This window comes from Diaphorina citri, unplaced genomic scaffold, assembly GCF_000475195.1.
Source record: "Diaphorina citri unplaced genomic scaffold, Diaci psyllid genome assembly version 1.1 scaffold1721, whole genome shotgun sequence".
Lineage (NCBI taxonomy): Eukaryota > Metazoa > Arthropoda > Insecta > Hemiptera > Psyllidae > Diaphorina > Diaphorina citri.
Genome location: NW_007379147.1, coordinates 1 through 16,342, shown reverse-complemented (window position 1 = coordinate 16,342; position 16,342 = coordinate 1). Strand labels below are relative to the sequence as shown.

At 36.5% G+C, this 16,342-nt stretch overlaps 5 protein-coding genes across 6 annotated transcripts; 4 read left to right on the top strand and 1 right to left on the bottom strand.

Annotated features, from left to right (window-relative positions):
• The first annotated feature begins 6 nt into the window (after window positions 1–6).
• On the top strand, window positions 7–2,009 carry LOC103517008 (barrier-to-autointegration factor). 2 transcript variants are annotated; one of them, XM_008482007.3, is made up of 3 exons: window positions 7–326; window positions 553–711; window positions 1,119–2,009. In XM_008482007.3, the coding sequence occupies exons 2-3, from the start codon at window positions 589–591 to the stop codon at window positions 1,263–1,265; spliced, it is 270 nt and encodes an 89-aa protein (XP_008480229.1). In that variant the 5' UTR covers window positions 7–326; window positions 553–588; the 3' UTR covers window positions 1,266–2,009. The 2 variants fall into 2 exon arrangements, with proteins under 2 accessions (XP_008480229.1, XP_008480230.1); XM_008482008.3 differs by having other exon boundaries at window positions 43–64.
• Window positions 2,010–2,755: 746 nt separating this feature from the next.
• Window positions 2,756–4,553, top strand: LOC103517007 (NADH dehydrogenase [ubiquinone] 1 alpha subcomplex subunit 10, mitochondrial). The gene has a single exon (XM_008482006.3). It carries the CDS (start codon window positions 3,004–3,006, stop codon window positions 4,189–4,191), a length of 1,188 nt encoding a protein of 395 aa, XP_008480228.1. The 5' UTR covers window positions 2,756–3,003; the 3' UTR covers window positions 4,192–4,553.
• A 779-nt stretch (window positions 4,554–5,332) lies between these two features.
• LOC103517006 (zinc finger protein 765-like) lies at window positions 5,333–6,313 on the top strand. Its single transcript, XM_026829253.1, has one exon. It carries the CDS (start codon window positions 5,333–5,335, stop codon window positions 6,311–6,313), a length of 981 nt encoding a protein of 326 aa, XP_026685054.1.
• A 396-nt stretch (window positions 6,314–6,709) lies between these two features.
• LOC103517016 (oocyte zinc finger protein XlCOF6-like) lies at window positions 6,710–10,670 on the top strand. The gene is made up of 3 exons (XM_008482018.2): window positions 6,710–6,793; window positions 8,324–8,457; window positions 8,768–10,670. Exons 1-3 carry the CDS (start codon window positions 6,710–6,712, stop codon window positions 10,668–10,670), a joined length of 2,121 nt encoding a protein of 706 aa, XP_008480240.1.
• Window positions 10,671–13,687: 3,017 nt separating this feature from the next.
• LOC103517015 (rac GTPase-activating protein 1-like) lies at window positions 13,688–15,388 on the bottom strand (the record flags this gene model as incomplete). The annotated part of the gene is made up of 3 exons (XM_026829260.1): window positions 13,688–13,792; window positions 14,287–14,432; window positions 15,016–15,388. Coding segments are annotated over 3 exons (624 nt in total), but the record flags the coding sequence as incomplete, so codon positions are not given.
• Between the last annotated feature and the right edge of the window lie 954 nt (window positions 15,389–16,342).

Sequence of the window (16,342 nt, the reverse complement as noted above, 5' to 3'; positions counted from 1 at the left end):
TGTTTTCAAAAAGAAAAAAAAAAGGCGGCGGAAATTTCGGAATATGCCGAAAAGCGAAAAGTAGGTACTAAAGTAGTGTACCTTCAAACCTTCATAAGATTAAAGATAATCACTGAAATTTACTATTAATACTAACGTACCTCTAAGAAACAACATACGGGACGGGCAACAACCCCTGCAACCTGCAACCCCAGAAGTTCAGAAAGGTGACCAAGGACTCTCGGACTCTCCTGGTTATCTAGTGTCAAGAATAAACTCAAGGCAAACAGTCTGATAAATCAAAGAAAAAAGAACCTTGTGGAGGAAACAAAATAAGAAAAGATAATGTAAGTATGTACTTACTCCTACATCCATTAGTAGGTTCTATCTAGACAGATCAATATGCTGAAATTTTCCACATAACAAATTAGGAAACTTCTACAGAAAAAAAAGGCTAAAGATTTGGCCTGTTCTCGACAGTAATAGCACAGTGCAATATTGATCGTATGTTCTGAGAAAGTATGTTAGAATGATCACATATTTTTACTTATTCAATTTCTTAAATTGTTTCAGTTTCCATTATACTGTACTCTTTATTAGCTAGCTAAAATGAGTACCTCACAAAAACATCAGAACTTTGTCTCCGAGCCCATGGGAGAAAAGCCAGTCACTGAATTGGCAGGAGTTGGTGATGTTTTGGGCAAAAGACTAGAATCCAAAGGATTTGACAAGGTATGCATCATATTTATTTGCATTTAATAGCTCTGGAGTCAAAATATTCCTTTTACATTTTGTTCTATCAGGCTTGTTTTCTAAAGTATACCTACATGGTGTCCAGAATTTATCTATGAATATTTTTTACCATCAATCTAAGGATTCTAAGGTCAAAATAAGACTATAATGTTCCCAGAGCATAAACCCCCAAATGTTTCCTGACCCAGATATTGAGGAAAAAGTGTTGCTATTTAAAAATCCCAACTCCTTGCCTGTGGAGCTTTGGGTACACAGAGTTAATTTTATTTAAGCCAGAATTCTTAAAGCTCATAACTCTGGAGATGTGCAGAGCGCAGAGCTGCTACACAGACTTTGACTCCAAGATCAAAGATTATGACTTATATTTATTTCTCTCTTCATTGCAGGCATATGTGGTGTTGGGCCAATTCTTACTGTTGAAACAGAATGAAGAATTGTTTGTTGATTGGATGAAAGAAACATGCCAAGCAAATGCCAAACAATCTGGAGACTGTTACAATTGTTTGAAAGATTGGTGTGGAGAATTTTTGTAATCATATCAACTTTTGTTACAGTAAATATTTATCTATTGTATTTTTATTTTTTTACCAATCTTAATCAGGTTAATCTGAATTGTAAATATTATTGTGCTTGATTTATGTAACACAAGTGGTCCATTTTTCACAATGAATGGAAAAAAAACAGGCAGTAGTTCCTGTAAATGGTTGTAGACTGTTTAAAGTGTTGTCAGATGCTTCATACTTACTTTGAATCATTTCATTTGGTGTGGACATCACATGACTCATTAATTAGCAAACTTTATTCTCTAGAAAAAATGTCTCTCAGATGACTGTTGATGAAGTTGATTGACCCTGATAGGTAAATCCTTGATTAGGTAGTCATTAAAGTTTTACAGTATCTAACAATTTTATTTATTCTAACACAGATCCTAATAATTACATGCCTCCATTGATTCTGATTTACTAACAGTGTTCAAGGGGCTATACTACAATGAAATTTGAGGTAACTTTACATGAGTAGATGTTGACTAGTCCAACTCATTGGTGTAACAGTACAGTACATTTTTGGCCATTTACTAGCCCAACTCAAGAGGTGACATCAAGGGCAAAATATTCTAAAATTCAAATTATTTGCATTATGAAATAATAATAGGCTCTCAATGGAAATAAAATTATACAAAAAGAAAAATCTGGTCTTGCAGTTGAGAGTGATAAAATTAAAATTAATTCCAATATAACATTCAAATTATGTCTATTAAATGTCTGCTCGTATACCAACATGTATTATTATTATTATTACTACTTACTTTTCTTTTAATACACAGGTAGACAGTGAGTGCACAGTTACATGTACATTATGATATTGATCGTATGTTCTGAGAAAGTATGTTAGAATGATCACATATTTTTACTTATTCAATTTCTTAAATTGTTTCAGTTTCCATTATACTGTACTCTTTATTAGCTAGCTAAAATGAGTACCTCACAAAAACATCAGAACTTTGTCTCCGAGCCCATGGGAGAAAAGCCAGTCACTGAATTGGCAGGAGTTGGTGATGTTTTGGGCAAAAGACTAGAATCCAAAGGATTTGACAAGGTATGCATCATATTTATTTGCATTTAATAGCTCTGGAGTCAAAATATTCCTTTTACATTTTGTTCTATCAGGCTTGTTTTCTAAAGTATACCTACATGGTGTCCAGAATTTATCTATGAATATTTTTTACCATCAATCTAAGGATTCTAAGGTCAAAATAAGACTATAATGTTCCCAGAGCATAAACCCCCAAATGTTTCCTGACCCAGATATTGAGGAAAAAGTGTTGCTATTTAAAAATCCCAACTCCTTGCCTATACCTATAGGTGTGGAGGTATTGGGCTATACAAAAATAAAAAATAATAAATCTAGGTACCCCTACCTAGATTACGGGTGTACGGAAATACATAATACATGTACTGAATGGGATTGACATAATTTGGCAACACTGCTCAGCTGTGTTGATAAATTTTCAAAAGCCAGATTTTCGAGTTTTCGACCTCGATTAGTCGAATAGTCGATTCCAAGATTTCCAATTCCAAGTCGAAATAATCCGTGCGTGTAGTATAGTGGTATAGTGCAAAGTTGAAATCTTATCATTGAATCATTCTCCTAATAATAGAAAGGAAAAAAGTAAAAACAAGAAAGTAGGTATTCACTGAATTAACGTGACTTCCAATCACTGCTAGTTACTGACCTAACAGGTGATGTTCTAGATCTAGATAGAGTATAGTCATGAGTTCCATACTAGCTGTTGGTTTGCCCAAGTTGTTGGCAAGAGGACCTGGACATCATTTTCCTGTCCTATCTGTTGCCAGATTCATTAGCAGCAAACACAATGCAGATCTAAGAAGACCTCCTCCATATCCTTATGAAACTAGGGACTTCAAATTCCCATGGACTTTGATGGAAGACACTGAAGATAGATTTAACCAAAATTCCAAGATTATTGTTGTGGAAGGACCCATTGCAAGTGGCAAGACAGAGTTCTGTAAAAAATTGGCTGATGAATTGGATATGATTGCATTGCCCCCTGCCAATATGGATATGTTCTACAAGAGAGGTGATTTTGATTGGAGATCACTTGATGCTGAATGGAGCAATGAAAATTTGAAGAGCTATGACGAGAAAACGTTTTGTAAGGATCCCAAGCATTTTCATACTATTGCTTTCCAGATTAGAATGCTGCAGCTGCGTTTCTCTGTATATGTTGATGCATTGGCACACATGCTCAGCACAGGCCAAGGTGCCATTGTTCAAAGATGTCCATTCAGTGATTTCATATTTATTGAGGCAATGGACAAATGTGGTTATATAACCAAAAGACATAAGGATATTTACTATGAAATTACTCGGTTTACTCTACCTCCACTCTTTAAGCCCCATCTGGTTATTTATTTAGACATCCCTGTGTCCAAAGTCAAAGAAAATGTGAAAAAGCGTAACAACCCCTGGGAAGTAAACTCACCCATTTTCAATGACAAATACTTGCATGAGATAGAAGATCTCTACAAAAACAACTATCTCCCTCAGATCAGTGATAGTTCTGAGCTGCTGGTTTATGACTGGTCTGATGGGGGTGACCCAGAAGTTGTTGTTGAAGACATTGAGAGAATTGATTTTGATCATTATGACCACTTCAGTAATAAGATGAGAGAGTGGAGACAATTGACCACTAAGGAATGGAACAACCTGCGAATGTTATATGCTGATGAAAAATCAGATTTGATGACAGCATTCAATACTGTTGAAAGATATGATTGCCCAGAATTAGCTTATACTGGAGATGACATGATGGAGATAGAAGAGAAACTATCTAAGACACCAGAGTTCTACTACACAAAAGGCTTCAACCCTGTAAAAGATAATGTTTGGTGGAAAACCAACACAGATCCAAAAGACAGAAATATACATATGTGGTAATGAAGTAATATTATTTTGATACCTTATCTTACAATATACCATCTACCACACTATAGGGAATTCTTTTTGGTCTTACATAATAGAACAGATTTTAAATAAGACATTTCATGCTATTTCATGTAAGTTTGAGCATGATTTTAAAAAATAGAAAATAATCCAGTGTACATAAAATAATCCAGTATAATAGTATTTCTACTAGAGTGCATAATTATGAAATTGCCTCATGATACAACTATTATGTACATACTTTACAGGTACTTATTACTTCTGCATTATTCTGAGGTACTTGTTATTATACTGTTAGCTAAAATAGTAAGAAAAAAGTCAATAAAGTACCTAATGCAACAGTTTGGATTCCAAAATTGTTTTTTTCTTTTCCTTTTTTTTTTCATTTGACATTGGGTAATCTTTTAAGCTAGTTGAAAATGGGATTAGTTTTTTCATCCCAACTTGTTTGTAAACTTCCCCAAGCATACTTGTTTCCTAAACCATTGTGAACACAATATTATCTCTGATGCATCAATTTAGTCATGAAATAATTGACTCTAGTCCATTTAACTTCCAGATGGGTCAGGGTTTTTTTTTTTTTTTTCACATTATGCTTGAATATTGTAATACAGCCTCTTGTGAACAAGCGAGTAACTAGTATAGAGCAGTTAACAAATAATGACTTTGGGGTGGAATGAGGTTTGAAGCCGTAAATATAGCAATACTACCCAGGAAATAGAGTGATAAATGATAACTGAGAGAGGGCTTTATAAGCAAGAACTTCAGCCATCCCAGAGATATTCATATTTTGACTCTACCCACTAGGTATGTATGAAAAATTGAACACCTTAGATCTCTGGTACTGGTTGGTCTATTCCCAAATGGTTATCAAATCCTTCAGCTTCTTGACAAAATGAACTTTGAAACATTGAAACTAGGTGCGTGACGAGCAGGTGGTAGGGTTGGTGTCACGCACCTTACCTTTGTGCAACAGGCCTCCTAATGTTCGTTGCGCTGTTGCCAAACCTAAAACAATAGAGGCGTCATCGCCGTGGATAGTGCTTATATAGAAGAGGAAACGACACTTGAAGAAAACAGTGGAAACATAAAAGAGACAAAAAGCAAACCAAAAGTAAAGAGGGAACAAACACCCATGTTATGTGAATTCTGTTCACGAGAATGTAAGACTAGAAATGGTTATCGAACGCATGTGATGAAAGTACATCTCTCAAAACCCTCGAGTGAAACTGGAGGTTTTAAATCGAGTAAAAAACAAAGTGATGTAAAAAGAACAATCCTTCACTGTAAAATTTGTGATAAGAAACTTGCTTTCAAGGATGGTCAACCTGCATTGGACTTCCACATCATGAGACACAATTCACCAAATGGTAAAATAATGTGTTGTAACAGAGAATACGTTACTTATATCAAATACAACAAACATATTCAGAGTCACTCGAGAATTTGGACATGTAAGATATGTCAAGTGCCATTCGAGAGTCAAGTTCTGTTAAGTGATCACCTTGGTGAGAAACATGCGAAGTGTGAAGAATGCGGTTATTTATCCAAAAACTATACAGAATATTTAAAACACAGGCAGTCATGTCATGGTGACCAAAGTACTTGTATGGTTTGTAATATTATGTTCAGTACAAAGAAAGAGTTGGTCATGCATCGTAAACAATATCACTGGGAGGATCTTATTGCTCAACCAGCCAAAGGAGATTTGCCAGAACCAGTTCTATGTTGTGGGAAGAAATTCACAAGGAAAGTAAACTTGAACACTCACAGGTCCAAACATCAGGACACAGTTTGTAAAACATGTGGTGATGTATTGAAAAGTAAGTTGGCTCTCTTGTCACATAATGCTACTCACCACAGAACAAGCGTATTATGTTCCTACTGCAACAAAAGCTTTTGTAATGCTGATTCCTTGAAATATCACATGTTAAAACATACGCAAGGACGTCAATTTAAATGTGCTTGTGGACTCAGCTTCTACACAGAATCAGATATGAATAAGCATCTGAAAACTAGAAAGAAACCTTGTTTAGGTAAAATGATTGGAGATGCTAATGTAGGCATTGAAGATGAAAATATGGAATGGACTGAAGAAGTTGTGACAGAGTCTTAATATGACAAGAAGACAATAATTATTTCGCACCCTCAGAATTATAGGTATGACCATTGTATGTACAGAAAAACTCCACTTTTGTTTTAATACCCTATCTTACTAAGTGAAATGAGATTGGTCTAGGACTAGAAACCTGCCTCGGTGGCGTAGTGGTCAAGTCGTTCGCCTGATAAATAGGAGGGCGTGGGTTCGATCCCAGCCGAGGTATTAGTTGTATGGTTGTAAATTACGTATATGTATATCATTGGGAAGTAGTATTGGTTGTATAATTATTTGATTATATTTCATTTTATAAAAATGGGTCAATATTGAATAATGTCCTTTGTGGGTAGGTAGGTGTACGTAAAATATGAGGAGTTAGTGTAAGACATAAGACAAGCATATATTAGGATCTAAATGTTCACAAAAAATCATTTGCAGGGGACAAGTTTGCCTCTGATTGCCAAGCTACCCCTGCAGAAAAGAGAAAAAAAGCGGAAGGTACTTATGCAGTTTTGTGCAAAATGTGATATATTTTAAAAACAAAATAAAACTAAGTACAGCCTATGTAATCTTAAACGTAACATTTATGTAAGTACTATAGGTATCGAACCTATTCATTTGTAAATACGTATCTATGTACATGTAAATTTACTTTTAATTATTGTGAAAATACAAAATAAAACGTGTGAATATTGTGAAATGCATGAATAAGTCTCGTGTTTTTTCCTCAACTGATTTCGATAGAAGACTTATAGGGTGTTGCAAAAGACTCGTCACTTGCGGCTTCGGTTTCATTAACGAAAATCAATTTTTTGGGTCTAACTAAACAGTTTCCAGCAGGAGAAAGCATTTCCGCATATGGGCTCAAATAGGTCCGCATAGTGTCAGGTGACCAAAGTTGTCAAATATCACAATAAAAATATTGAATTGAATTGAATAGTGAATATTCTTAAATCGGTCCCTCCTAGGAACACACCCCTTTGTGACAAGACTTTTGCAACTCTGTATATCAGGTGGTTACTTCTTATGTATATCCCTTTGTAATGTTTATATTTTATAATAGGGAAAATGACCTAATAGAAATTTACAAGGCCGCAAATTTTTTAAAAAAAAAAAAAAAAAAAAAAAAAAAAATCAACTGTGGCGCAGTGGGAATAGGGTGGAAAATCTTCGAGAAGTAGACTGGAAATTTTGAAAAAATGGACTGGAAAACCGGGGAAAGTCAGGGAATTTTATTTTTCCATTTTGGTAGAAACCCTGTCTTGAGAGTTCAATGCAATGGTCAACAATACAGCAATACAAAACAGACAATACATGCTAGCCACACACTCAGATCTGGGTCTGTCAGATGCAGCATATTTGATTATGTGACTTTTTTTTATAGTCACCTTGGCTGAACTAATATTTTATTTAATGTTATTAATTTTCTTACAGGAGGAGTTCAAAAACAAAAATCACATGTTTTACAAGAAAAAAGAGCCACATCAGAAGCATCGTTTGTTTTTGAAGATGCATGACAAGAGCTATGAGTTTTATCCTAAGTCTTCTTCTACATCAAGGGATGAAAGGTAATTAATAATAAACTAATAACTCTAGTATACAGAATCAAACTTTCTTGACTTGGCGGGGCGGAGCGCTACCGCGCTCCTTAATAGATATCTAGAAGCTTTAGTGAACCAAGAAGTTTTATTGAAATGGTTATTTTATTTAATGTTATTAATTTTCTTACAGGAGGAGTTCAAAAACAAAAATCACATGTTTTACAAGAAAAAAGAGCCACATCAGAAGCATCGTTTGTTTTTGAAGATGCATGACAAGAGCTATGAGTTTTATCCTAAGTCTTCTTCTACATCAAGGGATGAAAGGTAATTAATAATAAACTAATAACTCTAGTATACAGAATCAAACTTTCTTGACTTGGCGGGGCGGAGCGCTACCGCGCTCCTTAATAGATATCTAGAAGCTTTAGTGAACCAAGAAGTTTTATTGAAATGGTTATTTTATTTAATGTTATTAATTTTCTTACAGGAGGAGTTCAAAAACAAAAATCACATGTTTTACAAGAAAAAAGAGCCACATCAGAAGCATCGTTTGTTTTTGAAGATGCATGACAAGAGCTATGAGTTTTATCCTAAGTCTTCTTCTACATCAAGGGATGAAAGGTAATTAATAATAAACTAATAACTCTAGTATACAGAATCAAACTTTCTTGACTTGGCGGGGCGGAGCGCTACCGCGCTCCTTAATGTCCAATAAAGCCTACTTGTGCCAGAAAACCAATGAAGAGGTGCAATATTCTTAATATGTATTATACTTCTGGCTTGAACAAAAGTTCAAAAACACTCCAAAAAGTAAGGAATAGAGGCTAGGAAAAAAGTGTGTGGGTAGGTAATGTGTACCTGAAAAGTCTTTTATGTTGATAATCAAAACAAACAATAACTCTCAATGAAATACGTGTGTATCTTGTTTTAGGGGAAACGAGGCAAACTCTTACAGCTGTATCCAATGTAACAGTACATTCCCTACGCAGGCTGAACTCTTAACACACAAGTCCATACATGATAATTGTGATGAGGACTCCAGTATAGCAGGCTCAAGCATCAAGCAAGAGGTTCATGATAGTGATTATGACAGTGAACACAATAGTCAATCTGATCCTAACACTATTGAGCATGAATCTGCCAAAGACGAACTTGAAGATTTAGCTAGACGCAAGGTAGTAGACAAAACTCGGAAGAAGCAACTTCTAGATCATTATCACACTGAGATGGTAGAGAAAGGTACTCAAGATCTGCGCTCCTGTAAGTATTGCGTAAAAGTATTCCGACCCAATAGCTCTGAAGAGCTTGTTAAAGCACACATTTTGGTACATTTGTTCGCGACCGCCGAAGATGCAAAAGATGTAATTCCAGACTCTTTGGATCTCAGTAAGCATCTAAGCTCAACACCTTGCTATGTATGTTCCTTCTGTAACATGCCCAAGTCGACAACTGCAGAGTTGAAACGCCACTTGAATTATTACTGCTGTACATTTGCCAATAAGTTTCACATCAAAATTCGAGATCGTAGACGACATGGAAAAACACGTGGTAAGCCATTTACATGTAAAATCTGTGGAGATAACAAACCATATAAGGGGAAAGAATTCAAAAAACACATGAAAGAAAATCACCCCAAGCTGATATTCAACTGTCGTCATTGCCCAATGTTCTTCTTAACAAGACATGATATGCAACACCACATTCATAAGAAACATGTGGGTGGAAATGTAGGAGAGAAAACGACACATGAAGAAAACAGTGGAAATATAGAAGAGGAAACGACACTTGAAGAAAACAGTGGAAACATAAAAGAGACAAAAAGCAAACCAAAAGTAAAGAGGGAACAAACACCCATGTTATGTGAATTCTGTTCACGAGAATGTAAGACTAGAAATGGTTATCGAACGCATGTGATGAAAGTACATCTCTCAAAACCCTCGAGTGAAACTGGAGGTTTTAAATCGAGTAAAAAACAAAGTGATGTTAAAAGAACAATACTTAACTGTAAAATTTGTGATAAGAAACTTGCTTTCAAGGATGGTCAACCTGCATTGGACTTCCACATCATGAGACACAATTCACCAAATGGTAAAATAATGTGTTGTAACAGAGAATACGTTACTTATATCAAATACAACAAACATATTCAGAGTCACTCGAGAATTTGGACATGTAAGATATGTCAAGTGCCATTCGAGAGTCAAGTTCTGTTAAGTGATCACCTTGGTGAGAAACATGCGAAGTGTGAAGAATGCGGTTATTTATCCAAAAACTATACAGAATATTTAAAACACAGGCAGTCATGTCATGGTGACCAAAGTACTTGTATGGTTTGTAATATTATGTTCAGTACAAAGAAAGAGTTGGTCATGCATCGTAAACAATATCACTGGGAGGATCTTATTGCTCAACCAGCCAAAGGAGATTTGCCAGAACCAGTTCTATGTTGTGGGAAGAAATTCACAAGGAAAGTAAACTTGAACACTCACAGGTCCAAACATCAGGACACAGTTTGTAAAACATGTGGTGATGTATTGAAAAGTAAGTTGGCTCTCTTGTCACATAATGCTACTCACCACAGAACAAGCGTATTATGTTCCTACTGCAACAAAAGCTTTTGTAATGCTGATTCCTTGAAATATCACATGTTAAAACATACGCAAGGACGTCAATTTAAATGTGCTTGTGGACTCAGCTTCTACACAGAATCAGATATGAATAAGCATCTGAAAACTAGAAAGAAACCTTGTTTAGGTAAAATGATTGGAGATGCTAATGTAGGCATTGAAGATGAAAATATGGAATGGACTGAAGAAGTTGTGACAGAGTCTTAATATGACAAGAAGACAATAATTATTTCGCACCCTCAGAATTATAGGTATGACCATTGTATGTACAGAAAAACTCCACTTTTGTTTTAATACCCTATCTTACTAAGTGAAATGAGATTGGTCTAGGACTAGAAACCTGCCTCGGTGGCGTAGTGGTCAAGTCGTTCGCCTGATAAATAGGAGGGCGTGGGTTCGATCCCAGCCGAGGTATTAGTTGTATGGTTGTAAATTACGTATATGTATATCATTGGGAAGTAGTATTGGTTGTATAATTATTTGATTATATTTCATTTTATAAAAATGGGTCAATATTGAATAATGTCCTTTGTGGGTAGGTAGGTGTACGTAAAATATGAGGAGTTAGTGTAAGACATAAGACAAGCATATATTAGGATCTAAATGTTCACAAAAAATCATTTGCAGGGGACAAGTTTGCCTCTGATTGCCAAGCTACCCGTCCAGAAAAGAGAAAAAAAAGCGGAAGGTACTTATGCAGTTTTGTGCAAAATGTGATATATTTTAAAAACAAAATAAAACTAAGTACAGCCTATGTAATCTTAAACGTAACATTTATGTAAGTACTATAGGTATCGAACCTATTCATTTGTAAATACGTATCTATGTACATGTAAATTTACTTTTAATTATTGTGAAAATACAAATTAAAACGTGTGAATATTGTGAAATGCATGAATAAGTCTCGTGCTTTTTCAACTGATTTCGATAGAAGACTTATGTTGCAAAAGACTCGTCACTTGCGGCTTCGGTTTCATTAACGAAAATCAATTTTTTGGGTCTAACTAAACAGTTTCCAACAGGAGAAATTTCCGCATATGGGCTCAAATAGTGAATATTCTTAAATCGGTCCCTCCTAGGAACACACCCCTTTGTGACAAGACTTTTGCAACTCTGTATATCAGGTGGTTACTTCTTATGTATATCCCTTTGTAATGTTTATATTTTATAATAGGGAAAATGACCTAATAGTCAACTCCAAGCATTTTAAAATAACAAACATATTTTATAATATTGGGAAAACTAATGATGCTAAAGGTAAACAGGGTTAACTACCTTCAAGGGAGTGCCTCTCACTTTGGCTGGCAGCACTGGTGACTTACCTAGACCACATAGCTGTGTTCAGAAGAAATACACTTTCCATGACCGGCGTGTACTTAAAATTAGCTACTTTACTTTGTCGGAGCTTTACAGACAGCTCTACACCAGTGATATGTCGATTCATCATGGACCTGAAAGTCAAGGGTGGGAATTTCGGTCTGCGTAGGTACCAGACTGCACCAATGAGGTCCGTATTTATTTTCCAAATACAGGCGTTTTGAAGAACCTCTTCTTCTGTTCACTCCTGCAAAAGAGAAAAAAAAAATGTGCCTTGTGAAGCAACAGGACATTTGCTACAACTTTTTTTCCCGCCTTCAAGGCACATTACAAGCTTTATTTTTGATCTGATTTTCAAACAAGTGGGCTTTCCTTTCTTTAAATACGAAAAGGATAAAGAAATGTTCAATATCTGTGGGGTAAAAAGCTTCGAATTGTCTTTAGATACACGGTAAGCGTTCTGAGGACTTACTAGCGAGGCAATAAATTGAGCTTGAAAAAGCTTGAAAAGTCGAATTTCGAATTGTCTTTAAATACACGGTAAGCGTTCTGAGGACTTACTAGCGAGGCAATAAATTGAGCTTGAAAAAGCTTGAAAAGTCGAATGAAAGTCAGCCGACCACAAACTTTATCTGATAATGATAAAATTCACCCTGAGGCCTGAATGGGAATCCAACCCGCCAATTAGTAGGTGTCTACAACAGAGTCCCAACCCAAGGGAAAATGAGCAAACCATGCTAATGAATGTAAGTGACCCTAAAATTTCAAGTGTACCTAAAATAGGAGGTTCCAGGCTCCATTGTGCAAGGGTCAATGGTCCAGGGTCTAACTCTAGACTTGGTACAATGGTTCCCTTTTGGACACTCATTTATGTAGGAGTACCTTACATCAGTTCTCCATAGTCTGAAAGAAAATGAGTCCTACAGCTACCTATACTTACCTTGAGTGCATGAGGAATTTTGAATCATAAAATTGATTCTGCTCATCAAGTCATCTAGATGGTCAACAAGTCCCAGTTTTGAAGCCATGTTTGTATCAAAGCCTGAGAATAAAATGAATTATTTGTTGAGGGGGGAGAAAGTGGAGAATGGAGATTTTTTCAACTACCTATTAATATTTATTCACAGTATGTGGTTGTAAATCTGGGTGGGACCAACTGTTCTGAGGTGCAGTCAACCTTATGAATGTATGGGGAACCAAATGAAGTCCCACTAAAAAGGTCTTGCTTTTTAAGACTTGAAGGAATTGTCCTCCATGCTATTTTTTTACATTTTAGCCAGAAGTCTCTATTCATTTAGCCAGAAGTCTCTATTCATTTTAGCCAGAAGTCTTTACTACATAACATGACATGGTACTTACATACAAGTTACAGTGGTGTAAAGTGACGAGATGAGTGGTATGGACGGCAGTCAGAGGGTGAATGTTAATGGAAACACAAGCACAAGAGTTCTTCAGTTCAGCTGGTTCAGAGGTATCAAAGCGCATAAGTTCTGGGATTAATAGACCCCTTCAGTGATGATGTCAGAAAACAAGATGGCGTCAAGTGCGTAGAGTAAACAAACATTTGTTTACATCTGCGTGCCGGCTTTTAAGACTTGAAGGAATTGTCCTCCATGCTATTTATTTACATTTTAGCCAGAAGTCTCTATTCATTTTACTACATAACATGACATGGTACTTACATACAAGTTACAGTGGTGTAAAGTGACGAGATGAGTGGTATGGAGTATGGACGGCAGTCAGAGGGTGAATGTTAATGGACACACAAGCACAAGAGTTCTTCAGTTCAGCTGGTTCAGAGGTATCAAAGCTCATAAGTTCTGGGATTAATACAATAATCCCTAGATTAGAAATAGAAAGAAAGTGTTCAGGTTAACGATCAAATTTAAATTTTAAAAATTCAAATTTCAAATCGAACTGTGGCACTGCCGGATGCCGGACAGTCGGGACAGTCCGGACAAATTCAGCAAATCAGCAGCACCTGCTGCAGGAACAGCGTTGCCAGATTTACACTGTTGTCGTACGATAATACAATCATATGGGCCAGTTGTATTTTTTTCACAATATCATATATTAAATTTATGTTATCCAATTTTTTAGGGGTTATAGGGTTAAGTAAGGAGATTAATTTTATTTTGCAATCAAAAGCATTTTTAAATCTTTGTAGACCAGATTAGTCTGGCTGGGGGACTTCCCTTGCTAAAGAAATAGCAAAGGGCATCCACTCGTAAAATTTGTTTCCAAAACCAAATGTCAGGCCACCAAAGCAATCACCCTAGTTAGGGCTGATTGAGAGGCTGACTAAAAACGCCGACCCGTCATACACGGGAAAAAGTACAGGGAAGAGAGAAGGCAGATAGGATAGGATAGGAGAAACCCAGCCAGCCCTCTGTTTAAAAAACTTGGCCCCAGGCGGAAATCGAACCAGCGACCTAGCGCTCACAAGGCAGGCGTGCTACCTTCCAAGTCATCTAGGCCTACAGTGGAGGGACTGTAAACTACTTACCAATAACTCTTTAATCTGCTCAGGATGGCCCTCATACTTGTAGATATTTTCCTGATCCAGCCCTGAGTTTTCCACAGCATTGATACAATGAATAACCAGGCCTGGTATCATGGGAGGCAGGAATGGAGTGTACGCTGAAATGTTGCCTGAAAATGAGGAAAACACAAGAAACTATTGAGCTTAAAATATACGAAGGACCCCCAACGACTTTGAATGAACCAGTTCTCAAAACATCACAGTAAAGTAAAGCACACCATCATCAATAAAATTTGTCCCTGTTTATTAGACCAGATGAGTGCCTTAACTGGCTTGCAACTAAAGTTACTGTATAACTGCCAAGGTCTTTAATCCATCTGGATACTAACCACGCTCAAAGTTGTTTAACTTTAGAGATATAATTATTTGGAACTGATGCTATCGCCGCTGATTCTACATATTCTTCTTCTTCCTAGCCCTTTTCCTATTTAAATACGGTCGGCATTTCTTGTCAGTCTACATATTATTGAAACATAAAGAGGTCCTTTGCGGACTGGGCCTAAGGCTTTCCCTAAACGTTTGACTCACCAGATATGGTTTTCCGGAGATGTGTTGGTGTATGATATTCTTCTTCTTCCAAGCCCTTTTCCTATTTAAATACGGTCGGCATTTCTTGTCAGTCTACATATTATTGAAACATAAAGAAGTCCTTTGCGGACTGGGCCTAAGGCTTTCCCTAAACGTTTGACTCACCAGATATGGTTTTCCGGAGATGTGTTGGTGTATGAGGGGCCGGAACACAAGGCACAGGCACCAAAGACTGACACGAAGCATGCGCTATCACCTTACACGTATCACATCTGCTACTCTCGCTCTGGAACGACATCAACTTCGTGCACACTGGACACTTGTGCGGAATGACACACTTGTGTTTGACAAAGTTGTGAGCTCGCTTGTTGATGGAGTCGGTGGCAAAATAGACCCGTGCTACTTTGCTACGTGTCGTGTCGCCTAGGGAATGGAATTCTTCTTCGCTTGAATCGGACGTCAGTTCAGCCACGGCGGTGCTTTTGGATTTCAGTATGGAGACGGGACTTTTCCAAGCTGAAAACCAAAAACAATTGGTCTGAACAGAATGAAAGAACCCTTCATCAGTGAAAGTGAAATTAATCATGCAATTATCTCAAACGGCCAAAGATAAAGATAATCTTTTTATTATTTTTTATTTTATTTATATTTATTAGAGTGTTCTTTTTATTATTATTATTAAAAAAAATTAAGAAGGACAATGATTTTGAATATTTCCAGACAGGTACTTGTAGACAGTTTTCATTTTCAATCTTGGTAAAATTTTCACCCTGTTACAAAGGTAGGTACTTACCAACAAACTCCAGTAAGAAAAGGCTGTGTAAATTTTGCCCCAATGTTCTGCTTCACGAGTGGTAGGTACTACATACTTTTCAGCCATTTTGAAAAATATTTTTTTTTTTTAATCAATATGTTCTATGATTCTTAGTAGGTGTCTACAACAGAGTCCCAACCCAAGGGATAATGAGCAAACCATGCTAATGAATGTAAGTGAGCCTAAAATTTTCAAGTGTACCTAAAATACGAATACAAGGTTCCAGGCTCCATTGTGGATATGCTGGTGCAAGGGTCAATGGTCCAGGGTCTAGCTCTAGACTTGGTACAATGGTCAATGGTTCCCTTTTGGACACTCATTTATGTAGGAGTACCTTACATCAGTTCTCCATAGTCTGAAAGAAAATGAGTACTAAAGCTACCTATACTTACCTTGAGTGCATGAGGAATTTTGAATCATAAAATTGATTCTGCTCATCAAGTCATCTAGACGGTCAACAAGTCCCAGTTTTGAAGCCATGTTTGTATCAAAGCCTGAGAATAAAATGAATTATTTGTTGAGGGGGGAGAAAGTGGAGAATGGAGATTTTTTCAACTACCTATTAATATTTATTCACAGTATGTGGTTGTAAATCTGGATGGGACCAACTGTTCTGAGGTGCAGTCAACCTTATGAATGTATGGGGAACCAAATGAAGTCCCACTAAAAAGGTCTTGC

Coding starts and splice junctions, on each gene's coding strand:
- LOC103517008 (XM_008482007.3), top strand. CDS start 589: ATGAGTACCTCACAAAAACATCAGAACTTTGTCTCCGAGCCCATGGGA. Junction 712..1,118: donor AATCCAAAGGATTTGACAAG/GTATGCATCATA, acceptor TCTTCATTGCAG/GCATATGTGGTGTTGGGCCA.
- LOC103517007 (XM_008482006.3), top strand. CDS start 3,004: ATGAGTTCCATACTAGCTGTTGGTTTGCCCAAGTTGTTGGCAAGAGGA.
- LOC103517006 (XM_026829253.1), top strand. CDS start 5,333: ATGTTATGTGAATTCTGTTCACGAGAATGTAAGACTAGAAATGGTTAT.
- LOC103517016 (XM_008482018.2), top strand. CDS start 6,710: ATGTTCACAAAAAATCATTTGCAGGGGACAAGTTTGCCTCTGATTGCC. Junction 6,794..8,323: donor AAAGAGAAAAAAAGCGGAAG/GTACTTATGCAG, acceptor ATTTTCTTACAG/GAGGAGTTCAAAAACAAAAA. Junction 8,458..8,767: donor TCTACATCAAGGGATGAAAG/GTAATTAATAAT, acceptor ATCTTGTTTTAG/GGGAAACGAGGCAAACTCTT.